Genomic DNA, 26,040 nt, shown 5'->3' with positions numbered 1-26,040 from the left:
ACTTGTAACCATAAACTACACGTCCTTTCCTTTAACAAGTAACAGACGTGTAAGGTATAAGCCGTATGGTAGTTTTACATGCATATATCTTCAATGTAAACAAGCGATTTCCCTTCACTACTTCCCTTTTAAGTAACACGGCGGTCCCTTCAGCAGCGTAGATCATCCCCGCTTTCCCTCATGAGTGTACTTCATCCACGTAACCCACTAACATGAGCAATTAAGTGTGTACAGCCCAGCCTCCCCTCAACCCTATACACGGTGTTATGTATCGCAATCTCCTGGTAACTTCATTGGTATCTCCATTATCATGACTCTCTCTCTCTCTCTCTCTCTCTCTCTCTCTCTCTCTCTCTCTCTCTCTCTCTCTCTCTCATCACCATCACCACAGCCCCCATCACTGCTGTCTGCCATCATCTCTGCTGGCTCTGTCACTGCCCCAAGCCTCCCAAACCCTTCTCCCCCCAATTTCCCGGGCGATTTGCCCCTCATACTTCAATTCTAATTGCTCGTGATGGACCATAAAAATCGGGGCGAACCAGGTCAGTGAACCACAAGGAAAGAGGTGAACAGTGACCCCCAGGTGTTGTGGTGCTATTCTCCCTTCCCCTTCCTCTCTCTTACCCTCCATGGCCTCGTCTACACTTGGGAGGTCGAAGGTCATTTATTATCGAGGCGTGAGAGGCCTTTTCTAATACACACAGGGGAGAAGGGGACGGGACGAGGGCCGGCAAAGAGTGAGGTGAAGTTGGTGAGAACAGGAAAAGGAAAGGAATGAAAGGCAAGGGGGAACTTCCTCGATCTCCTGTGTTCTGCTTCCAATATATGCCTTATTATTTAAATTTCTTGTACTTCCTTTTATTTATCTATTTTTTTTATCTTTATATCAATACGTCTTTCACTTTCTCCTACACTATTCTTCTTCTTTCTTTCCCTTCTTTCTTTCTCTACCTCCTACTTCGAAAATATGCCTTGTTATCATATTTATATTCTGCTCTTACATTTATCTTCCCTCTTTTGTTATCCTTATACATCCTCCACCTTCTACTACACCTCTTCTTTCCTTCTCATTCTCCTCCGTTGCCTCTTTACCTATCTACTAACACAATGATGCTATTTTTCCAATCTTCGGGTCCTGTATCCTTTCCATTCATTAATCACTGCAAGAACTTACACTCTTAAGCGTTGAGGGAGAGAGACACTAGGGAGGAGGAGGACTGAGGCAGGAGGAGGGAGGCACGGGAGAGAGAGGCGGGTAGGAGGGCGGAAGGAGGGAAGGGCAGGGGGCGGAGGCAGGATATATTAACAGGTCTCTTGGGTGCTACAAAACCTAAATGCCTCTGAACGTCCACATCACCTCGTTGTAATTGGTCATTTTGAGAGAGTGCCGGAGTGGGGAGAGGCACAGGGAGGGAAGGTTAGGAAAGGAAAATATATAAAAAAAAAGAGCGGAAAATGAACGTGGCGAATGTGGAAAGGTTAAGGATAGAGGAAAAGAGTGGAGATTTGATGCAAAGGATGTCTGGTTTGAGGAGAGGAGAGGAGAGGAAAGGAAGAAATGGGATGGTAGCATGTTAAAATAATGTAAATGAAGTAAAGTTTGATAACGAACGAGAAAGAAAGGATAATGGGATGAGAGAGAGAGAGAGAGAGAGAGAGAGAGAGAGAGAGAGAGAGAGAGAGAGAGAGAGAGAGAGAGAGAGAGAGAGAGAAACACCACAACCGAGTTTCAGTATTAAAAAGAACAGTACAAAAAAATATCCTGTTATAAAGAAGAAAAGGAAAAAAACACTCATGAAAAGAGCAAGTTTACGTTTCACCTTTCCCTACACACTTGATACTCTTACGTCAAATGGGAAGGTTTTAATGGAATTATAAAGGCTATTAGGTAACTTTTCTCATTCATGGCTCCTGAAAGTGCCAAGTGAACTCCCTCCAGCTCCTCCTCTTCCCCTTCTTCTCATTTTACTTTTCTCTTCCTCATTTCATAATTTTTACCCTTATTATTTTTTCTACATTCTGATGCTAAAACAACATCATTAACAACAGCAATAACAACAACTTCTTTTACTATTACTTTCTACTTTCATCTCTTCTTTTTTCTCTAATTCCGTCTCCTCTCATTTATTTTTCTCTTCACCATCTCATCCTTCTCATATATGCAGTTTTTTTCTTTCCTTTCATCTATTCTTTTGTTTTCCTTAGTTCCCTTTTAACCTTCCTTCCCTCTTCTCTTCTTATCTAACTTTTTGCTTTCCTCTCCTCTTAAACACACTCCTCACCTCTTCCCTTTTATCCTCATCTCTCCTCTACCTCTCCTCTTCGTCCTCTTAGCCTTCCTCTTTCCTCTCCTCTTCTTTTCTCCCTTCCTTTCCTCACTTCCGACCCCGTCATTGTTTCTCTCCCAGGTTCGACTCCCGGAGGTGTGCTCAGACAGTCCCACAACAAGGTCGAGTGTTGACCTGCCTGTAGCCACCACCGACAGCCTCATAATTTATGCTTCGCCACCCACTACTAATGTCCGCCTGGGTGAGGTCGCGGGGTATGTCCTGTGTCCGCTTCTTGGATTCCACGGCTGTTCATTTTCTGAGGTTAATTTGTAAATGACTTCATTCTCAGGTATTTGTTTTATTCATTTAACTTCTTTTGGCTTCTCTTAACCTCTTTCACTGCTTTCTGACATATATTTCCTTCATCATAAACTACTCTAATACACTTTATTTCTATTTCTTTCTATCTATATATTTCTATCAATGAGAAAATCAATCTTTATCTCGTTTTTTTTTTTTTTTTTTTTAGGCTCTTGTTGAAACATTCCGCAATGGTTTTATCGCTGCGAGTTGTTACGCGTGCCAGTGAAACAGTTGATAAATTGGTCTGGAAAGCGATCAAACAAGTCAAAAGTGTCACTTTGAAAAGAACCACCAACTAATTTTTGTTCAGTAAAGTCAAGGATTACACAAATGAAGAAGAAAGTGTCATACTGTCATTACCCAGCAGTCAACGGGTTAAGGAATGGAGTGAGTAGGTGGGGATAAGTATGGGGGTGTGTGGGGAGGGTGAGGAGGGATGCTGGCGGTGGAGGAAGGGCGATAAAGGGCTGGTGGTCACGGTGGATCAGTCTGGATCTGACACGCAGGCCCTGGACAGTTTTATGGTGATGCATGGGCCGCGTCGCACCTCTCGGATTAACAACTTACCACTGAATTGTTTTGCCTGTGAGTCTTCTCCTTATCGGTCTGCGCATCCCCGCCACGTTCGGAAGTAGTTCGATCTATTTTCTTTCCGGTATGTCTTAGTGTAGTGACTTAGTAGTGATGGTTAGTTAAAGCAGCTAGTTAATCTACTACTTTTATCTCATATTTTTATTGTGCATATTTAACTTAGAACATCCGACCAATCAATGAGTTTTTTCCTACATATCTTTATCTACAAATTATTTCTTTTTAGTTTTGTTTCTTTTCTACATATTTCAATGAAGAGAATGAACAACTAACACACCGATCCACACTTACACTTTCTAGGCATATTCTCTTTTCTACATACTCCCGTGAAGCGAATTACACACCATCAATCCCATATTTGTTTTTACTCCGGGCATTACTAGCATTAACATATTCATTGGCTTCAGTAAGGAGTGGAAAAAAAAGAGCAGACACATGATGACGAGAATGAGAAACGGAAGTAGGTAATGGAAATGTGGAATACTGGCATCGTTTTTATTATTATTTAAGGTTCGTGGGGAGGGGACGAGAGGGGAGGGGTGAATATTAAGGAAGGGGGAGAAGAAAAGGATAAAGAGGGAATACTAACACGATTGACAAAAGTAAAAAAAAATATTTGAAGGAAAGGACAAGAATAACAAAATAAGGAGAATGAAGATAGGGGAGAGAGGGGAGTAAGGGGAGAGAGGAGACTACTGAACACATTCGTCGATTAGTATTGGAGGACTGTGGAAACCTAGACAAAGTTCCCACGTGTCATGTTTCGCCTTAACGAGCAGCAATTACGAAAATGGAGACAGAATTTGCATATGAGGCAGCGAGAGAGGGAGCGAGAACCCCACCCTTTCTCCTCCCCTTCCCCCTCCCTTCTTCCTCTTCCCTTCCTCTCCCGGCCACTAGCGAGAGGCGGATGCAGGAAGCGATAGAATGGATGCCAGGTGGTCACTACGTAGGTGGAGAGAGAGAGAGAGAGAGAGAGAGAGAGAGAGAGAGAGAGAGAGAGAGAGAGAGAGAGACTAACGTACTTTTTTTTGGTTGGAGGAAATAAGAAGGAAAGAAGGAGGGATAAATGAGAAGAGTGAGTGGGGGGGGGGAGTAACGTAGCCCTTATTTCGCGGGAGACTAGAGTGAGTGAGCAGGAGGAGGAGGAGGAGGAGGAGGAGGAGGAGGAGGAAGAAGAGGGAAAGGAGCTGACGTCATCATTAGCGGGAGGAAGCGAGGCGAACACTTACGGAATGCTAATGAGTGGTGGTTGTGGTCGTGACTGTGGCGGGGGTCGGTGCTCCCCTTGGGCCGCCTCCCTCTACGCTTTCTTTATTACGGGGAAGATTCACGCTTTACGAGTCTGTACTTCGAGATGCAGAAAAAAGAGGACGCTAACCTACAGAATGTCATAAATCACTGAACAATTAATAAAAGGGAATATGATTAAGTTGAATATATAAAATAAATGAAACACGTGAAAAAAAAATATATTGTTCATCTCGATAAGTTTCGCAAAGTATGATTTCTTAAAATTCTCCAAGATTCATAAGAACAATTCTTCCTTCTATTCATTTCCTCAAAACATTAGTCATTCGCTTCAATCCTTAGATATTAAAAAAATGACCACTAACTAACCAGACACATGTAAAAGAAAATGTCGCTCGTAAAGTAACGCATTGTCAAATAACTGTTAGTTCTTAAATAATCCGCTATAAAAATAATTTGTTTAACCCTATAGAATCCAAGGAAGATCCCCTAAAATGGCGGCACTGCATGGAATCGTGTTCACATCGTCTTAAAACAATATGTAGACCTCTTCTAAAAATTGTATATTGAAATGTAACAAGGAAGCCCAGAAAAAAATAAAGATATTTTTTTATTTTTTTCTGATATTGATGGGAGCGAGAGGTCAATGAGGGGTCGAGGTGCGGTAATCAAGGATGGGTGAATGGAAGGTAACGGTTAATGAGTTACAGGATGCTAATGTGCTGCGTGATATCCCTCGTTAGTTGGCCGTGCGGTCACCTGACAGGTGTGGCATCTCAAGGCGGAGCACTCAGTGGTTATTGAGGCATGCCATGACTGGATTTAAAAGTACATTAGCGCAGTCTTGTTTTAAGTAGACTTCCCTGTAGGTGACTTTGTCTACCCTTCTAGATGACGGGAGAGCGAGGAGTGGAACTGAGCATTAGTACATCACTTAAGCCTTATTCTACTTTACAAAATAGTTTAGTAGACATGGCACTTTTGGTATACGTGTTTCACCTTTCCTATTATGCAAGTGATCAAAGAATTTACTGAGTTATGAACTTGTGTCATCATAAACTACTTATCAAGAACATTCTTTTATGTGCAGGAAAGAAACAAGTATATATATATATATATATATATATATATATATATATATATATATATATATATATATATATATATATATATATATATATATATATATATATATATATATATATATATATATATATATATATATATATATATATATATATATATATATATATATATATATATATATATATATATATATATATATATATATATATATATATATATATATATATATATATATATATATATATATATATATATATATATATATATATATTTTTTTTTTTTTTTTTTTTATTATTATTTTTTTTTCTAGAGTCTATGAGTCAGGTTTTAATGAGTCATGAAGGTAATGAGGTACAACACCAGACTTGATACCTAATAATTCCTATCCTTATTTCACGTGGGAACTAAGGATATCACCACGCATACTCAGTTATTGTACTTCCCTTCCTCTCACCTTCCAGACACCGTGAATGGCTTTACTGAGTCGTTCCCGAGGACAACTCAACACACCTGGCAATAATTATGTTGTTAGTCCATCTAATGAGTCCTGGGCGAGTTGACCTTTTGTTGACGAGGAACACTGATGATCCTATACCTGTACTGATGACTCGAGGGAGTGAAGGTGATATGAGAAGGTACACGCCGGGGAACCGAGAGGGAGGGAAGGAGACAGCTGACCTCGTGGCAGTGTCCTGTGCCCTTGTGGTGACAAAATAGAGGATATGTAGAAGTAATGAAGAAGTAAAGATGGAAATCTGCAGCATGAAAAGATGAGGAAATATCTTATAAGCACATTTGGGCTGAAAAAGAAGAAAATAAAAAATGAAGACGGATATGGCGTGGACAGCAAGGATATACTGAGTACTAGTGATGAGAGGATGAGAGAAAAATCATGAAAAAACCTAACCAAATCTGCATGAGTGTTGAAAAAAGAGGTCAAGAGAAATTTTACAATAATGGAGCTGAGTCAAATTTGTACACAATCTAAATCAGGGAAAACAAATCCAAAGACCCAAAGCAAGCATTCAGTAATTAGCGAAATAAATCACAGTATGAAAAGAAAGAAACATATAACTACAAAAACAAACAAAATAAATATAAAAAAACAGTGACAATACTAATAAATCATTACAATATAACAAATTTTGCAGAATATTATAGGACTAAGTGAATAATGAATAGAAGAGAGAGAGAAAGAGAGGGAGAGGAACAGAAGTGAGCGAAGACATCGAAGTAGAGAGGGAGAGAGAATCGCCTCGAGACAGGATGTAACTCAGATAACCAGCGTGGCCTGAGGATGAGTAACCCTCCCCACCTCTCCCTCCATTTGTGTTTACTTATTGAGCCTCGTCACAGATGATGAGCACCGCCTCTCGTCATTTTCACCGGCTTGCCTTGTGTTTCAGGGCCACCACTGCACCGGCACGGGAATTAAAAGAGTGTGGGGACTGTAGTGCGCTATAAAAGCCTGAACAGCAATTAAGAGTTTGTTAACGCTTAATATCGCAAAAATCGAAATTCTAATTTTACCACCGCTCCCTGAAAGCCCTCTCTCTCTCTCTCTCTCTCTCTCTCTCTCTCTTGGCAAATAACCACACCCACAATCTCGCTAGTTTGGCGTGATGGATCAGGACATCGCAGTGGCTCTGGGCTCAGGCTGCAGGTGTGTGTACGTGTTTGTTTTGGCCGAGTGCGTGTTGTCACTAGGCGGGACGGAGGCAGGCGCTCACAGGGCAGGTGTCGCTACGACCATGCTCGCCTCTTATGGCCTCACTACACATTACAGGAGTCCATGCTAGTATCAAAAGGATAGGTAAGCGTCCGAAGACAATCGTTGCTGTCGTTTTAATTGAGAAGCAAGTACGAGTAATAATTTTGTAACATTACTTATTTATCCAATGTTAGACACTTTCTATTTCATTTAAAAAATAATGATAAAGCTACACAAATTATTAATTCAGTAAACTTTCATTGCAGGTAAAAAGAATATATACAGTCACCTGATTGGCTACACTGATTGGGAGGGGCGAACACGCCGTGACCTGAGGTCGAGATGGGCGAGCCCGGGCAAGGGTCAGTCCACCTGGTGACTTGTGAGGGTCAGGACGTGAGCACGAGCACGCCCGCTCACCTACCCGCCATGCAGAAGACCTTCTACGAGACATATCCGGCCCAGCCATCTTCCTACACCTCCTATTACGACAACGCCTTCAACAATGGCTACTCCTACGACGCAGGATCGTGTGGACAGTACTATGACGAGTACGTGGACTACCGTGCCGCGTGTGGCTTGGCGTCCAACATGATGCCGCAACACCTCATGATAGGCCAGGGCCCGCAGTCAGACTACTCCTACATGAGCTCGCCGCAGATGGGTTACTACGAGTCCAGCTTTACCAGAGACTATCCCGCCTGGGCGAGGGAAACGTCCCGCGGCCAGGGTAAGAAGAGCCCGGCACCTCTATCCGCTGCATCCAATCTGACTCCCACTTCAGCTCAGGGCACCACGCTGCCCACCACTCAGCATTCCCTTCAGCCACCAACGCAGCCGTCAACGCAGACTAGCGTCCAGCAGGCCAGCGTGCAGCAGCCCCCGCTGCCTCAGGGACAGCCTCCCACCGTGGTCACGCCACCCAACCAGCTCACGCCCATCTCTCTCCCGTCCGGTGCAGGTGAGTCACTATTGTTACAGTGTTGTGTGTGGGAGGGGGAGGGGATGATTCCTACGGAGAGAATGTGAGTGGTGGTTTAAAAAAAAAAAAATTTCCTTCAGATCCATATTCCTTATAGCACAGAAAATACGAATCATCTCATACTGCTCCCTCAGAGATCCTCCTTCAGTACTCTCCCACAATTCTCACCAGTGTCCTTCAGGCGTGTGCAGCTCTCCCTCATCCCTCTTCCAGTCCACATTATTCTGTCCTTCCTTGAGTAAGTTTTAAGGAAATTTTACGCGACATGTAGTTCTGCTCGTCAGGGCTAAATCTATTTCCATTCCGATGTAATGCGAATTTGTCGACTTCTCCAGAGTTATACCTAGCGAGTCAATTTTTTTTTTTCATTTCTTATTTTCCATAAAGACAAAAAATAGTGTCTTCCATTTCTAATTCCATGTGAATTTTAAGTTTACGAAACATTTTAATGTCCAAAGTTCATAGGCAGAGTGGATTATTCCTCTGCTGTATACACTTCAAAGAATAGTTAAGTCCTCCGGATACAGAGCAAACATGATGCATAAAAACAATAAAAAATGCTGAGACATTTCACAGAATGTTAACTGAAAGAAATATCTTTCAATCTCTATATCACAAACGATAATTAAATAAATGAAACTTAGAGGCTGTCGAAGAGTCAACACTTGCCTCTAACTGTTGAAAATTTATTTATCTTAAATGTGTATCAGGTTTTCAATTACAGTGTCACGAAGTTGCCCGATTAACTCATTCCAAAACATGTTCACACGTCACTGCCTCGCTCCAGGCAAGGCGTAATTATTTGATTGCGTCCATATTTTAAGTTCACGGCCTGACCACGTAATATTAACCATCATGTCTTTGAGGAACGAACTATTACATCTCTCTCTCTCTCTCTCTCTCTCTCTCTCTCTCTCTCTCTCTCTCTCGCTTTCGCACACGTCAGACAGGCAGAAAACGCATCACATCCCAATTACTTCTATTCAGTCTCCGTGCGTCTCGATAACTCTCCTTTACCTCCGACGTCGTCCCTTCCCTCTCGTTTTCCTCGCTTCCTTTTTCTCCTCCTCTTCTTCCTGGTCCCCAAAGGCCCTTCCAACACCTGTTCAAGTGGGTGCCGGGTGATCCAGTGGGCCGCGGAGGATCATCACTCAGCCCTGCCGCCGTGCCATTCTTCGGGACAGCGGACCCGACTCTCTGGCACTCCATCACCCGCCCAGTCATCATCTGACACTCCCGCTACCAGTGCCATATTTTACGCTAGCTTGGGAGGGAGGGGTGGGGAGAGGAGGGAGAGGATGGAAGAAGGATAAGGGGAACTGGAGAAGGGGAGTAGACACCGTTTGCGGATTCCCTAACATCGATTTTTCTTCTTTTGGGAACTGTGACACGGCGAGGAAACAATTTGATTACGTGGGAGGTTTTATCGGCGGCTTCTTTATGGGTTGTGGTGGGGTTTGTGAGGGAAGGTTAGAGGCGAAGGTTGATTATTTATTGTGCGTCTCCTGGACCGGGGAATGGGATGGAGGGAAAGGGGCACGAGGAAGGATGCGGTGAAGGGAGAAAGCTTGATGTTGGAGTGAATGAAGGGAAGCGTTGATGGTGTTTTCTGTTGACGTGTGGATAGAGGAGTGAAGGTGTGTGCGCTGAAGAGACGGACGAAAGGAAGGGAGCAATTTCTCCAAGATTAGTTAAATCAAACAGTGGGATTTAAAGAGGAGAGAAAGAAGTAAAAGATTAAAAAAGACACGAAGTAAATTATTCACGTTTACTTAGACATACTATCTATATTTGTAACTATTCACCATCACATTTATCTTCAACCAAACATTAACAAGAAAACTGGAAAAAGAAGAATGCCTTTCACTACAGATATAAACTACGCAAATGATTTTTCCTCTTGATATATATTCACAATTTAACTCCACTTCATTTACTACCAATTCCAGACCATCTCGTATACTTAAACAAGGGAACTAGGAAAAAAATAATCACCAGCTGTCAGTTATCTAACCCTTCCACTTCCTAAATCTATCAACGCAATACTACCAAATATGCACAAACAGACAAACAAGAAGTACTTTTATCACCAAATACTTTGAACAAAACAAATACTGTTCAACTCTTTCTCTTTCTCAACACACTATCATCACAACACCACCAAGTATAAACAAATAGACAAACAAGGAGTACTTTCACCACCAAATCCAACCTGTTCAACCCTTTCTCTTCCCCAACACACTATCATCACAACACTACCAAGTATACAGAGACCAATAAGGACTACTTTCACACACCAAATCAAACCTGTTCAACCCTTCCACTTCCCCAACACACTATCAACGCAACACTACAGAATATACACAAACAGACAAACAAAAAGTACTATCATCACTAAATACAACCAGTCAAACCCTTCCACTCCCCCAACACCACCAAGTATAGAGAAACAAAAAGTACTTTCATCACCAAATACAAACTGTCCAACCCTTTCGCTTCCCAATCCGTCTCCTTCCCCCAAACCAAAACAATAAACCCACCCTGAATCTTGGAAGGGCGGAGAGAGGGGAGTGGAGATGGGAGAAAGAGAGAGAGAGAGGGAGAGAGAGAAAGGGAAGAGAGAGGGGCCATGGCGGGGCTGGACATCTGACCCCTCCACAGAACCGCGGGGGACACGGACAAAATTAATTCCTGCTTCGATTTTGTCAATGGGCTGTGATGGATCGGACCGCGGCTCCCCACCACCCACAGACGGACCTATTTCTCTTCCACGCCGCCCTTGTTTACACCACTGTTGTCCCGGCGCGTTTCTTTACCTCCTTTCTCGTCGCCTAGTGGGTTTCCTTAATACCTGATAATTTGGTGGTTTTCCTTTTAATATCTGATAATCTTTAGTTTTCTTTAGTTTTTTATTCCTTTCCGTGTTTTATAATTGTTCATCCACTTGCTTTCTTATCGGGTCATGTGTTTCTTTCAATATCTGATCATTTTAGCTTTTTTCCTTGTTTTTTTTGTAATCTATCTGTATTTCTTTTAGAAGTAACCATCTATATACTTTTCTTATCGAATTTCTTGTTTCGTTCAATATGTTCTTTCTCTTGTCTATACATTTTTCTTCAGAATTTTTTATAACTGACAATCAATTTATTTTTACTTTTTTACATTTTTCTTGCTTCCTTAAATAGCAAATGAGTTATTCTTTTATTTGTTACCTCAGTGTTCTTTAATACTTACTGATTTAGTATTGTGTTTATCTCATCACCTCTTGTGGTTTTCTTAACGTACTAACGGATGAAAATAACTGAATTCTGCTTGTGTTATTGGTTAGTAATATGATAGTGAAGCCATGAATCTCTCTCTCTCTCTCTCTCTCTCTCTCTCTCTCTCTCTCTCTCTCTCTCTCTCTCTCTCAAACAAACAAAATAAACATAAATAGTCTCTAACATTTTCAGAGGTCACAAATATCCTTTAATCACTTTCATCAATAAACCCCCAAGTCGTGTACAAAAAGAACATTTCCTTACAACACCACAACAATACGGAGGGTTTGTGTAGAATGAAAGTTTTACGGTAATGCAGATTCGTGATTCATGGGATTGATTTTCTGCCTGATTTAAAGATTTCTATTTCTGGAGGCACGGTGAATAGAGGAGTATGCGTCACAACACGAAGGCCGCGGCTGGAACAATTGAGTGATCGTGGAAGCGAGGGACAGAAAGAGAGAGGAGGCTGAACACAGAGAAAGAGGAATGTCTGGCGAGGCATAAACTGGAGCTGGGAGAGACGCGACTGAAACATGATTCATTGACAACAGCTGTCTGCCTCCCTTCCTTCCTTTCCTTCCTTCCTTCTCTCTGTCTCTCTCTCTTTACCTTTCTTACCTTCATCTCTTTCCTCCTCTCTTGGTTTCCATATTTTTTAGCTTATTTTCTATTTTCAGTTATTTATTTACCTATTCATTTATATATTGTGTTGTAAGGTTTTTGTTTTCTTTGATCTGTTATCGTTGTTCTGTTTCTAATCTTTTCTTCCTCCTTCTCTTTTTTTCTGTTCTCCTTCTTTTATTAGTCAAGAATCCGCGTCTTCAGTACTTGCTTTCTTCTTTTTATTCCTTTTTATCTTCGTCATTATCCACCTCTCTTGTTTGCTCTTCTCCTCTCACTCTCCACACATTCGCGGTCAATATTTGCTCTCTCTCTCTCTCTCTCTCTCTCTCTCTCTCTCTCTCTCTCTCTCTCTCTCCATTTCATAATTTTCTTTTTATGAACGCAAAACTCAATGAATTTTACGTCTTATATTTATTTTTCCAAGTTAACACAAAACCTACGTAATTATTGTAGAAAAGAATTGCTCAAGTACACAAAATCTATACATGTCCCCTGGATCAAAGTACAAGTTGCCTTAGTTGTGCATTGCAGCTTTCGTCGTTAAACAGCTGCTCTTACAACGTCTCGTGAATCTTGAAGTCAGTGAATACAAGGTGTGATGAGTTAATGTTTTCGACTAAAGTTTCTAGTGCAAATAATGTTTCGCCGGATTACGTGATTTGATATCTTTTGATGGCTCCGGTATTTTTTCTCGCTGTTGATTCATTTACTTGTTTATATAGTGCAATCTCACCAGAATACTAAATTTGTTCACTATAAAGTAGATATTTTACACACTTATAGTTAAAGAATAAATATGTAAGCGGAATACGAGATCAAACGTAACTTTCTTTTTCTTTAACCCTTTCAGTACCATGACGCGTTTCCATATTCATTCTCCTTACTATTGGGTGATTTAATACAGCTTTATAAACTTGATTTGGGGGATTAAAATAGTGAAGATTCTGGCCATTAATCTTCTCACCTCTATAGACCCTTGCTAGTGTCAATGAAATGGTCTAATCGTACACAAATCTCAAGGTAAACATATTTCCCAGTATTGAAGGGGTTAATAACTGCCATCTTTCCACATTTTTTGTTTATCTATCTTTATTCTTTTCTTTTCTTTTTTTTTGGCTAAATCTGATCTGATTTTTTTCAAGTGAAAGCCCGTTTTTTCACCGTTGTTTTTTTTTCACAACAATTCGCGGTCCAATAACCGTCAACGTCGCAGTTAAAAGTAAGGAAAGGAAAACCACACCTGTTCCTGAAAACCTTCCCAGCTTTACCTTGTTTCGGTCCCTCGTGCGTCCCTCGCCGCCGACACGCAAACACCGATGAGGAAGCACAAAGGCGCCATGTTGACCGCCAGCACCAGCGAGGGACGCCCCTACAACTCCCTTAATAAGTAAACCTTCGAAAAAATACTCTCCTCTACCCCTTGTGTCAATACTGGCGGTGACAAACCCTCGCCGCTGCCTATGATGAATGTGCGCCGCCGAGGCATCCGTGAAAACTACGGGAAAAAATACTAATAAAAAAATAAATCCAGAAAAAATGTAAAATGGCGTAAAAACGTAAAAAGCTCAGGAATTTGAGGTGAGGGGACAAAAATATATAACGTATAAAATTGGAACTTTGAATGGTGTACTTTTTTGAGATATATGGAAAAAGAGACATGAATAAGACACCGTATTTGAATTCTAACAACTGTACATATGAAGTATTTCCAGTAGTAATTATTGAGCCTATAAATATGAGTCGAGATAAAATAAAATAAACTTACGAATAAAAACAATAACTAATCGACAAAGAATATCGATAAAGAAAAAAAAAATTACATAAACAATCATTAATGGAACCTTTCACTTAATGTTAACCTTTACTGAAGCTACATACAAGTGAAAACAAAATACAACAAAATCATCGCATAAAACAAACAAGATCAACAGTGAATATGAATACAGAATCAGAATAAAACCCAAATTCATTTAAAAAAGAGGTTTCAAGACATTCATCCTTATTTTGGTTAACTCTCTCGGACCTGCACGGGGACAGGCAACTAAATGGGCCTTTTTATTAATTTAATGTTGCCCTTGTCCAGCCTTCCCTTCTAACATAAAACAATAACCCAGCATTTAAAAATAGGTTAGGTAGAAGCAATGAATGCATGCAGTCACTTATGTCGATACTAGTGAATGATACAAAAAGAAGAAGAATGAAGAATAAAAGGAAAAATGCAGTAGGAGTGATAGAAGACGAAGGTGGGACAAGGATGTGGTGGAGATAGGAGAAAGAGGAGGAAGAGAAGGAAGAGAGATTAAGAGGAGGAAAGGTAGTATGAGTAGTAGTAGAAGAGGAAGGAGGAGGTGGGGGTGGTGAGGCAGGGATGGTAGGCGGGAGGCTGCGTAGGAGAAGGGAGATGGGAGAAGGAGGACTGGGGAGATGGTGGGAGACAGGGAGAGGGAGTGGGAGCGTGATATGGAGGGCTGGAGAGAGAGAGAGAGCGAGAGGGAGAGGGAGGGAGAGAGGGAGGCGCAGGATCCAGACGGCCACCAGGTGACGTGGTTTGGTCAGGTTGTGTCAACAGTGTGTGTTTAAAGTGAACCGACACACTGCTCACTAACACAACCTCCTCATACCCACTGTTTAACGCTATATTTACCGGCGTGGACCAAAAATATCATCCATTTAGCGATCATATGCCTCGTCCTACACCTGACAAACGCCGCCTCAAGGACACTGCTTCACCTCAACGAGCGACGCGGAAAACGAAGCCTTCAACACCGTCCGACTGTTCCGAAAAGCCCAAACGAAGCCGTCGGTTGGGGTTTCGAACTGTTCATTTCACTTTTTTGCTTATCTTAGTGCCATTATTTACTCCTAATCCACCAGCACAACTTCAAAGGCTCCCCGCTAAGTAAAGACAAAGAAAAAATCCTGGAGCTGTCATGCAACCTTCCGCTATTTTGTGTGATGGGCGGATTTTGTACTGAAGAGTGACAGTGTGGCGTTGTGGAGCAGGAGGAGGAGGAGGAAGAGGAGGAGGAGGTGGAGAAGTGTAGTCTGTCTGCAGGGGAGGGGAGGCTGTATGTTGAGGGGTAAGGAAAGGGAGGGACGGAAAGAGGAGGAGGAGAGAGCTGCCGGAGGAAAGGAGAGAAAGAGGAAGTGTAAGATGAAGATGGAGAGGAATGATGAGTATTTTCAAAAGTGAGAGGCAGGCAGGGATGTAGGGAATACTAGAGATGAGTGGGAGAGTGAGGGAGAGGGGTGGCAGGGGCAGGAGGCAGGGGACAAGCGGCAGGGGGTAGGAGGCAGGGGCAAGGGGCTGGTGTCCTTGGTGGCGTGATGGCAAGCTACGGGATGAGACTCCACTTATCGATCACCTCTCACTTCTCTCACTATTCTCCCTCTCCCTGACACATCGTGCAGTGACGCCACTTTCATTCCGTGCGCTCCTCTCAAAGCCAATATGAGTCTTCCTCACTGCTACGTCTCTTTGTTTCTGTCGCTCTGTATTTGTGTGTCCTTAATAATGCTTGTGCTTGTTATGTAGAGGGTTTTTTTTTTGTCATTTTCTTTTTATTTTTTTCCCTGCATCCGTGATAAAAATGATGAGTAATGACCGCTTGCACTCCGTAACGATACTGTATTGCAATATGTGTGTATTTTATATTATCTTTAATAAATGGAGTAAATAAACACCAAAAAAATTATATAATTGTATTCTCAAATCACCAAACTAAAGGATATTATTTTTCTCCGTAGAGTGTATTGCTGTGATGTGCCGTAGCTTCAGATAGAGTTGTAGAAATATCTAGGACGTGTTGAGCTTTATTGCTGAAGTAATCATAACTACTACTCTATTCAACATGTACACAGCATTATTTACATGATTTCCTACACAGTGCAGTTCCGTCTCAGTGTCTTTAATGCCTCATGCTTGAGTTTCCTCCCACCACACATACCTTCGCCCCTGTCCACCTGACCCGCCTCTCCCAGCGCTGGGTACATATGAGAGTAACCATCCGTCCCATTGTTTAAGGGATCGAGTGCTTTCAGACACTTACTCGAGATGGATCGCGGAGGGGAGGAAGAGTGTTCCCGTGGAGAGGCAGTGAAGTGAGGGTGAGGAGACAGGAAGGGTGGGAAGTGTGTGGGACATATAGGGAGGGTTTACTGACTGAAGAGACGCGAGTAGACAGAGAGGGTAAGACAGACACAGTGGATCAGAGGGGGAGTGACTGATGCCTGGCTGTGCTATGGGGGAGGTGAGAGTACTGTTACTGCTGGAGGAGTCTTGCAGGGGGTCTCTACGTGTTATCTCTCTCTCTCTCTCTCTCTCTCTCTCTCTCTCTCTCTTCCATGAACTTTTAAGTAAATTCTCAACATTACTGTTTTGGAATATTCAATTATCATAATATACATTGTCAGCGATAACAAACAATAACAAAGATAACACTCACGTTAGGCACAGGATGCAGGTGGTGGTGGTGGTGGTGGTGGTGGTGGTGGTGGTACCGGTAATGGTGATGGCGGTGTAGTGTCTGTCCTAGTGCGCGTCTGCTTCCTGTGGAGGACTGGTGTTGGCTTCCTCTCCTGGGAACTGTAAACAATGAATAAACAGTAAACAAACAGGGAGGTTGCCTCTGTTGTGGGCAGTAAGAGCCGCCCCTCGACTCTCCCTGGGCCGTAGGCGGGATGCGGGACAAGAAGGAGAGATTGAGGGAGGATTGGGAAAAAGACAGCTATGTACTTGTGATTACGAAAAAACGACTCATCTGAGAAGTATACATCTAAAATATCTCGATTTTTTTCTGATTTGACTTATCTAGTTCTTTATATACTAATGAAAATATTGTGTTTTCAGATTATGGAGAGAGTGGTGAGGGCGGCGTCGCCGGCGGAATGGGTGGCCAGGGCGGGGTTCCAGGCGCACCTACCAAGCGTGCCAGAACCGCCTACACCTCGGCCCAGCTGGTGGAGTTGGAGAAAGAGTTTCATTACAACCGTTACCTCTGCCGCCCTAGGAGGATCGAAATGGCTGCGCACCTCAACCTCTCGGAGCGACAAATCAAAATCTGGTTTCAGAATCGTCGGATGAAGTATAAGAAGGAGCAGAAAGCCAAAGGATGCATCGACAAAGGCCCCAACTCCCCCTGTGCCTCGCCAGCGACGTCCGTGCCACCCATGTCTCCCTCGGGGGAAACAATGCCACCAACTTCCCAGTGTCACGCAGGCGCTTGCCACGGCCCCGGTCTCCCCGGGGCCCCACACGGCCAGCTGCCGCCTCGTCTCCAGCAGCAACACCTACAGGACGCCCGTCACTACCTGCCACCCAACACCTGCGCAGGGCCCAAGCAGCAACTCGGCCACAGTATGGCCACCATGTCCGGCTCACACAGTCAAATGGGACACTTCCTGGGATCTCAGACTTACTCGGCCATGTCTGAGGGCCTGCCTCTGGGATTTCTCTCCCAGCAGCAGGACACCAACAAATGCAACAGCAGCACCAGCAACATCCACATCAGCAACATCCTCATCAACAGCAACATCACCAGCACCAGCAGCAGCAGCAGCAGCAGCAGCAACAACAACAACAACAGCAACATCAATCACAACAACCACATCAACACCAGCAGCAGCGACAGTCGGTGGCTCCTCACGTGCAGGATGGACACCACGACCGACACATGAACTGCCCGTGTCCCCCGTCGCTGCAGGACTACCCACCGTGTTCCCTCACGCCGCTGCCTCCCCAAACCACGCAGCCCCTCACACCTAACATGGCTCAGGATGTCAAAAAGACGATGGGGTGGGTCGTGCCTTCCCTTCAAACCCCCATCACTACCTCAGCGATGACTAGCCTCGCCAGCAGCTACCCATCGCCGCCCCATGACAACGAGGACGAGTTGGTGTCACTCTAGCCGCAGTCTGACGTGCCTCTCCCTGTCGAATTTTTGCCAGGCTTGACTGCGTCTCTCAGTGCTGCCACATGGTGGATGTCCGTGTCTTCCCAGTCAGCTTATCAACCGAATTATCAATGTGATTAACTTTTGGGTCTTAGCATGTAAGAAGTAGTCACTAGGTGATCAGTAGCGCGTCGAGGATTTTCTTGTAAATAGTGTTTTGTTATTAATCTTAATATGTTTTAAATAAAAACCGTGACAACAATGCATCATAAGGCTTTTAGCTCCATCACCTCAGAGCAGCAGTAAAATCAGCGGCAGCGGCGGCACAGGGGTGGGAAAACAGAGGTGATAGTAGCAGCTGTCAGGAGAGAAGGGTGGAGGCAGGCAGGGCCGCCCCAAGGGTCCGTCAGCCAGCTCAGAGACGCGACACTCTCCCTCAGTCCCCGATAAATACATCAGTTACCCCCGAGGCCGGTGACGAGCCGCTGGGCCACAGATGACAGCCAGTTGTATTCAAAGGTTTACTGAGAGCTCGGCGTAATGTGCGTAATGCTCGCCTATTCACAAAGGTTTCCCACATTGTATCGTTGAAATTCAGATAGTTTAGTCTACAGGAGTTGTTTTAACGCCTACTCGGGATCTCAGGTAAAGATTTTCCGTAAACAAGGATGGAAGGAGGTGTATGAAGAGGGCGAGTGTCGGGACACACTCGGACCGCTTTTACATGTAGCTGAATCATTATAAATAGTGATGTAGGTGCCGGAGTGAAGGCTGCAGGGTGTGTGGCGATGTCAACGTGTGATTGGCTGTGTCAGGGGGTGTGTCCTCATCCGTCATTGGTCGGCGATCCATCAACGGATAGAGACACTGGCTGACAGGAAGCCGTTCGGTTCGCCTCGTTTGGCCGCGGCCTGGGCTGTTAGTACTTAAATGCAATCATGTAGTTTATTGTAACTTCCACGAATATCAAGTGAGGACAGTTTTTCTATACACATTTATAATACTTCCCGCACTGAGTTGAGATCCAATGGAACAATTTTCTAACAATTTACGTGTGAATGATGATTGAGTCGATATTCAGCGTAATCGTCGGAACACAGATCGAAGCCCTTGATACAATCCAAAGCTCAGAGTTATTAAAACTTTCAGCTCTGAATGGAATTTGATTTTCCAATGTTTGAACTGGGCGAGAGATAAGATGGAAAACTCTACCCGATCAGCTGGTTTCATTATCAAACTAACAATTAAACTTTAAAACGAAGTCTGTGTTCCTGCTGAGAAAAGAAGAGGAACGGGAAAAAAAGTGGAAGGGTAAAAAATTCTTCATAGGCCGATGCAAAGAGGAGAGGGAAGGGTGGGACAGAAAGGACGGTAACACACACACACACACACACACACACACACACACACACACACACACACACATATATATATATATATATATATATATATATATATATATATATATATATATATATATATATATATATATATATATATATATATATATAAACTGTTATACTCTTTGTTAAATCCAACGCAAGCTATTAACTTTATATGCACACACAGTTAAATATGCAGATGATAAAACTATTTCTTTTCATCCCCAAAAATAGAAAGAGCCAGTCCCTCGTTCCCTCTCCCTCTCTCTCTCTCTCTCTCTCTCTCTCTCTCTCTCTCTCTCTGTTTCTGCATCAGGAAGCAAATGAACTCAGTCTACAGACGAGAAACAAAAGGATGGAATACGGCATCTCCATCCTATATGAAAAGTAGCCATTGTTTAACACGGACGAATGCCTCCTCAGAATCCACGTTTACGATTCATCTTCCTCGCTGATGCCTTCCCTGGGTGGCCTACGCAGCGAGGCGTCTGATGGAGGGTTTCGCCGTCTACCTCGCAGACTCAACGCACGCTACCGGGAGTGAATGAAAAGGAAAACAGATGAAAAAGAAAGATAAGAAGAAAATTCCCTTTCCATGTAGACATAAACCGAGATCTCAGAGGTGGGGAAGAGAATAGGTAGTAAAAAAATAGAAAAAGGAGGAAAGAACAGAAGACACGTGAGAGAGATGCGGGAGAGAAGGGAGAACAAAGATAAAAATAGTCGAGAAAACTCTAAAAGACAACAACGACGTAAACGATGCCTTTTCTTGGAGCTCTTTAATCTGGACGTGAAGTGTGTTGCCAAGGAGCCGAATAGGCCAATAAGTTGCTCTGATTCCGACAAATATCTGGAGAGTGCCCATCCCAAATCAGTTTTTATGCAAATCCGGCGCATAAATACTGGCTGCGCCCTCGTACCAAGACCACGCTAAGTCGGCTGCTCGTTCCCCCCCCGACTGTGCATGGGAATGACTAAAAATCACAACGTATTGGACTACTGTGCCCCGGGGGATATAGATGACGATAGTCAATACACACTTGCAGGGGACATCTTCCAGGGAGGGAGAGGAGGAATAGTAAGGGAAAAAAAAAAAGAAGTGGTGACTTTTGTGTGTTTGAGGAGGAAGAGAAGGAGGAGGACAACGGCTGGGAGGCAAAGGTGGGCTAGAAGAGAGAGCTGGGTCCGTCCTTCATCCTCCGAGTCTGGTCTTAATTTATGGAAAGTTGAGGAGAGAAATGATTATGATTATAGCTGCCTCCAGGGCCCTCACCTCGCCCCAGCTGCCTGTTCTTGACTCCGGCGGGACAGAGAAGAATTGTCCTGATGGTCGATTGAAAATTTGAGAATTCAGGGGCAAGAGGGTACGCCGTCAGGCTCAGGAGTCATGACTGTTGGGGTGGTGCAATACCTAGGCCACGGCAAGGGCAGGAACCAAAGGACCGTGATGAGAGATGAAATTGGTGAAATGAACGCTTAACTTTCAAACGATTTTATTGTACGACACGGAAAGCATGATAACGTAATAACTATACAGAATCTTAAGGGAAAGCAATGCATTTTTTTTTATATACATTGTTTTATATATATATATATATATATATATATATATATATATATATATATATATATATATATATATATATATATATATAAGAATTACTTGCACATCACGCTCCTCGATCTATATTTAGAAACATTTATCAACTTGCTTGACTGAATAGCATCATAATACACAGGACACAAACAAGAAAGAAGGCAGGAGTAACAAAACACCAAAGTCCCTGCTGTTACCTGTCTCCTCCCGAGGCTCATCACTAGCCGGTCATATGTCTTGTTTTTTCCCCGTCACGAGAAATATTCATCGTCGGGCGGGGCAGTGCGGAGCTGAAGCAAGACCCCATCACCATCTCTTCCTTTATAATCATTAGACACGAGCCTCACCCCGCCTATCTCCCCACTACCTCCCACGGTGAAATAGGAGCCCTGTAGCCTTCTCCCAGGAATATCTATCTCCACTTTACAAACGCCGAAGCAGGATATCTTTCTCCCGCATACACGCTCCGGGGTTAAGCGATACGACTTTCCTTTATTTATTGAGTATCGGACTGAATTTGTCAATACCGTCCGTGTGGGGTGGGGCGTGGACCCCCATTATATTGTTTTTGAATGGGGGTGCCTCTGACGTGTAATGGTCGTCTTGGAGGTAGTGGGGGAGGTCAAGGAACGGTGGAGGAGGGGGAGGAGGACGAGGAGGACTACGAGTGGAAGTAGAATAAGGCTGTGAGGGGAAGGAGAAAAAGTGCACGGAAGACAAGGTTATGAGTCTGTGGGGCAGTTTGTTCATGTGCTGGTGTGTGGGTTATGTCAGGCATTACTGCGAGTACTGTGTGGTGTTTGAGTATTACACGTGCGTTAGGCTTGTCTTGTCTTGATGGTGCAGTGTTGTGTGTGTAGGATCTTGTGGTGATAGTGTTGTTGTTGTTGTTGGTGGTGGTGGTAATTCGTACAAGTGAGGTGGCATCCTAGTAACATCTGAACACACTAAATGAGATACAGCTGGTAGGGCAGTCTCTCTCTCTCTCTCTCTCTCTCTCTCTCTGTTTGTAATATATAGATAATATACGCTTTTGGTGACAATACAACTATCAGTTATGATAATAATGACGATGATGATGATAATGAAAATAATCATAACAACAACAACAACAACAACATCAACACCACCACCACCACCACCACCAACAACAACAACAACAACAACAACAACAACAACATGAATACTCACAATTAGAAAAACAACATAGCCTGGTGCACACCAACAAAATAGGCTTTAGTGAATTGACCGTCAATTATATAAACGTATCATCTATATGTAACTCTACGATACATAATATAACACAATGAAATAGGCACACAAACATCCCTTAGCCTAACGTTCACTCCTATTCACTAATACTACTGATGGGGGAGGTGAGAGGAAACAGGTGTAGGGAGTAGGAGTTAATTCCCAACCGGTTTCTCTTGTGTGTGTGTGTGTGTGTGTTTTTTTCACGGAAACTAAATAAACTAAACTCCATACAGCTGTGTTTCCTCTTCCCTCTCCCCCAGAATTATGTCTAAATGTCTATACAATAATAGTACTGTATAATACATTTTTCTTCAAAGCCTTACATCCTTACATTATAAAAGACCACTATCCTTCCTATATTCTTATCATAAACCTGTTATTCTTTCACTGAACAGGTAAACATGCGGGTTAAGAAATCATTACTGTTCCTCGGCTACTATCATCAATCTAATACCCAGTGGCAAGCCTCTCGTTACTTCTCACTTCGTCCTTACCTAATATTCTCATGGATGTTCTACTGAAACTTGTAGGTACACTGAATGAAAATGAGTGTAAGGCGCTTGCCTCAATCCAAAATAAAAGAAGAATATGATTACTTCTAGTAGTATAACCACAACACACCTGCACCCTCCACACTAGCCTAGCAAAGTAGATAAACAAAAACCCTGTCAGGCTGATCAGCTGTTCATCCATTTTCTCTATTCATTTTCAGAATCTATCTATAAAGGGGAGTACTAACGAGTATTAATAAATAATAAATATCAATAATGCTAAAACAATAGAAGAAAGATGAAGAAAGGGTAAATAAGACTCGTATTTTCTCAAGTCAGCTGATGCGTAGTGTTCACATTTTGTATACATTATCAAAATATACCTAAAGTAAACATTGACTACGGTTAATAGCGATTTATTGATGGTAAAAATATATAAAAAGAATACAATGCAATTTGTGATTGAAAATAGGAGTATAACAATATTGTGTAATGTAAATACAGCTTGGTGGCGTGTCAATGGTTGGTAGCACTGATATCAGCCATGGGCTACAATCTTATATATATGTTATTCGTTTCTTTTGGATAGTGAAATCAAATAGTATAACAATAAAATAAAGTCATGTTGTTGATTGAAATCTATAGTAATAAACAGATGACTAAATAAATAAGTAAACAAAACAAATGATCAGTTGGCAACACTGGCACGCCAGTACACGTGGAGATTTACGTGAGGAACTGTGACGGGAAATACAATGTTTTTAATTGGTTTCTATGTGCATCGTGCCTTCCCAGTGCAGTGTGAGGATGCGGAAGGTGTGGAATTACCTCTCAGCAGACAATGGAAGTGGTTAAGAAATATTGGTAGCTTGTGCTGGTGAAGAATTTAGAAGGTAATGAAATGAGCCTGAGCCCCGAAAGTCTTCATTGCCTGAGCTGCTTTATTAGGCGTCAAGGTAAAGTGGTGGACGGTAGTCATGTGTGTACTAACACGTTCTCGTCCTTGTTAACAGTATTCAATGTTTAATGCTCATATATTGTGTATCACGTTTCAGTTGTTCATTTTGCTAATCAACTGAGTAATTCTGGAGAACGTGTTGTTTTAATTTCTCCATGACTTGTACTAGTATCATGTAAACATTCCCTTCCTCCTCATCAGCTTTTTAGATTTTGAAGTCGTTGATGTCGTTGTCGTTGTTATTGTTGTTATTATTGATGTTGTTTTTGTTGTTGCTGCTGCTTTTGTTATCATCATCACTGTTTTTTTTGTTGTTTTATAATATGTATTTATTCTTATATCATCTCCCATCCGTCTTACTTTCCCTTACTTCAATCTCTGTTTCTATGTTCCTCCATGACTGTTCTCCCTGTTCCTTCACCCTTGCCTTGATCCATCTCTGCTGACATCTGTTTGGCATCCTCCCTCACCCTGCCAACACCAACACCCTCCAGCAACCATCGTCTCCACCAGTCCCTTCTATCTCCCTCTCCCCACCACTCTCCCTTCACCTTGTATCCATGTCTCGTCTCACCACTACCCTCCACTCCACCAAGTTCCTCCCAGCCAGTTCTATCCACTGTACTCCTGATTTTTTCATCTATTGTATTTCCTGTTTGCTTCCTTTTAAAGTTTCTACGCTGTATGTCATCTCTATTGTTGCTTTTTCTATTGTATTCTGAATCTCGTATTACTTTATTCAATTTCTACCATTCATGTGCATATTTATCACATTTCTTTCACTGATTATATGCCAATCTTTCAGCTGTATATTTATGATTGCGTTGTAAGTTTTATTAAGTCCGTGCTATGTTCTATCCTTATTTATTTACTTTATTTATTCGTCTATTCCTTTCACTTAACATTCTTACTTATCCTGTCCTCTCAAACTCACATTTCATCGTCTGCCTCACACCTAAGCATGTACTGCAGTTTTCATATTTTTTTTTATTTATATTGTTACCTTGATCACTTCAGTCAGTTAACAGTAAGGGTTAGTTCCTATCCTAAACAAGCATGCGACATTAGAAGGAAAGTATTTGGAAGAACTTATTATATGTATCAGCAGAGAAGCAACAATGAAGCAGAGGAATGGAGTTGTCGTTCTGAAGGTCTGAATTAGGAGGAGCAATCTCGTGTCACCTGTAGCATCAAGATCAACACCTTCGCTCTGTGTTGATGTACTTAGTTTCGTTAGTTCGTTAGTCCTAAAAGGGAGTCGGTAATTACCTCCCTACCGACGTCAACTCTGCTGCGTGTCTTGAGTCGTGTTTGAAGTGACGAGCTGCTTGTTCTCTTTGTCTTTGCTTCGAATGCATCAGATTTTCTTCCCGTTGTTGGCTCAGGCTTATCCTCCACTCTACTTACCCATCTTAGCGGCGCCCTGCAGGAAGGCTGATCAAGGGGGCGCCACCTCATCGACGGCACCATGTCCTCCTCTTCCTGTCCCCCCATCCCCTTCTATTCCTCCTCCTCCTCCTCCATCAGAAGCGAACATTAAAGGCCCCGCGAAGCTTTACAAAACCACAGTGACAATATTTAGACATCCATATCATGTATCGTGGGTGTTCCCTGGACGGCCACCCCCGCTACAGGGAACGCCTCACTCCTCCGCCTTTCAGACACAACCTCCTCTCGTCTCTAACAAGTCCGCGGCATCACCTGGGCCAATTAGAATGTAAACACTAGCAAAAGGACAAGAGCAAGAGTACACAAACGGGGCAAGAGGTTGGTGGAGGCAAGGACGAGGCAACCATACCGAAATGGGAGGGAGCCTGAGGATATGTGAGGTAGAGGAAGGAGAGGTGGAGGGACAGGAGGGGGAGTCAAGGGGGAAGAGGTCACTGGAGGGTCCTAGAACATCCCCCATGTAGTGTTTGGGCAGCTCTCGAGTGCGTTGACTCTGAGGGTGCGGTGATTATTTAGCCAAGTTTTATATTGTCATCAAACACTCGTGGACAGTCAAGGGTACTCCAAGGCTATCTCTCCACCCGCTCACTGCCGCTGCCTCGAGGACCCTTCAGCGCCCGAGTAAATCACGCCGAGGTAATAGCGACAAAATGCTACTGATCTGAGGTGGAGTGTTGAGTGAGTCACGCGTACCTGAGATTCAATGAGGCTCCTTAGGTGTACTTCAGACTTGAGCACCTGGCGTGTGTGTGTGTGTGTGTGTGTGTGTGTGTGTGTGTGTGTGTGTGTGTGTGTGTGTGTGTGTGTGTGTGTGTGTGTGTGTGTACGGAGCATGGGTTAATGGAAGCTGTCTTGACGTAATATTGATCGCCCTGTT

The 26,040-nt window shown here is 43.0% G+C and overlaps 2 protein-coding genes across 3 annotated transcripts in view; both read left to right on the top strand.

The window, feature by feature from the left end:
- The first annotated feature begins 7,554 nt into the window (after positions 1 to 7,554).
- LOC123499377 (homeobox protein Hox-A3-like) lies at positions 7,555 to 18,700 on the top strand. The gene is made up of 2 exons (XM_045247295.1): positions 7,555 to 8,233; positions 16,991 to 18,700. Exons 1-2 carry the CDS (start codon positions 7,615 to 7,617, stop codon positions 17,815 to 17,817), a joined length of 1,446 nt encoding a protein of 481 aa, XP_045103230.1. The 5' UTR covers positions 7,555 to 7,614; the 3' UTR covers positions 17,818 to 18,700.
- A 4,786-nt stretch (positions 18,701 to 23,486) lies between these two features.
- The window catches only part of LOC123499375 (homeotic protein proboscipedia-like), a 221,863-nt gene continuing 219,309 nt past the window's right edge, over positions 23,487 to 26,040 (top strand). For both annotated transcript variants that reach the window (XM_045247294.1, XM_045247293.1), the window contains exon 1: positions 23,487 to 23,712. The gene's annotated coding sequence lies outside the window, so the exon portion shown is untranslated. The remainder of the gene's footprint in view (positions 23,713 to 26,040) is intronic.

The sequence above is a fragment of the Portunus trituberculatus genome, chromosome 49 (genome assembly GCF_017591435.1).
Source record: "Portunus trituberculatus isolate SZX2019 chromosome 49, ASM1759143v1, whole genome shotgun sequence".
NCBI lineage: Eukaryota > Metazoa > Arthropoda > Malacostraca > Decapoda > Portunidae > Portunus > Portunus trituberculatus.
Note: the sequence above shows the minus strand (reverse complement) of the source record. Positions and strands in the feature narration are given on the sequence as shown.

Bases quoted from the DNA above. Each gene is read 5' to 3' on its own strand.
- LOC123499377 (XM_045247295.1), top strand. From the start codon at position 7,615: ATGGGCGAGCCCGGGCAAGGGTCAGTCCACCTGGTGACTTGTGAGGGT. The intron at 8,234-16,990 runs GTGAGTCACTAT...TTGTGTTTTCAG, and splicing joins CTCTCTCCCGTCCGGTGCAG to ATTATGGAGAGAGTGGTGAG.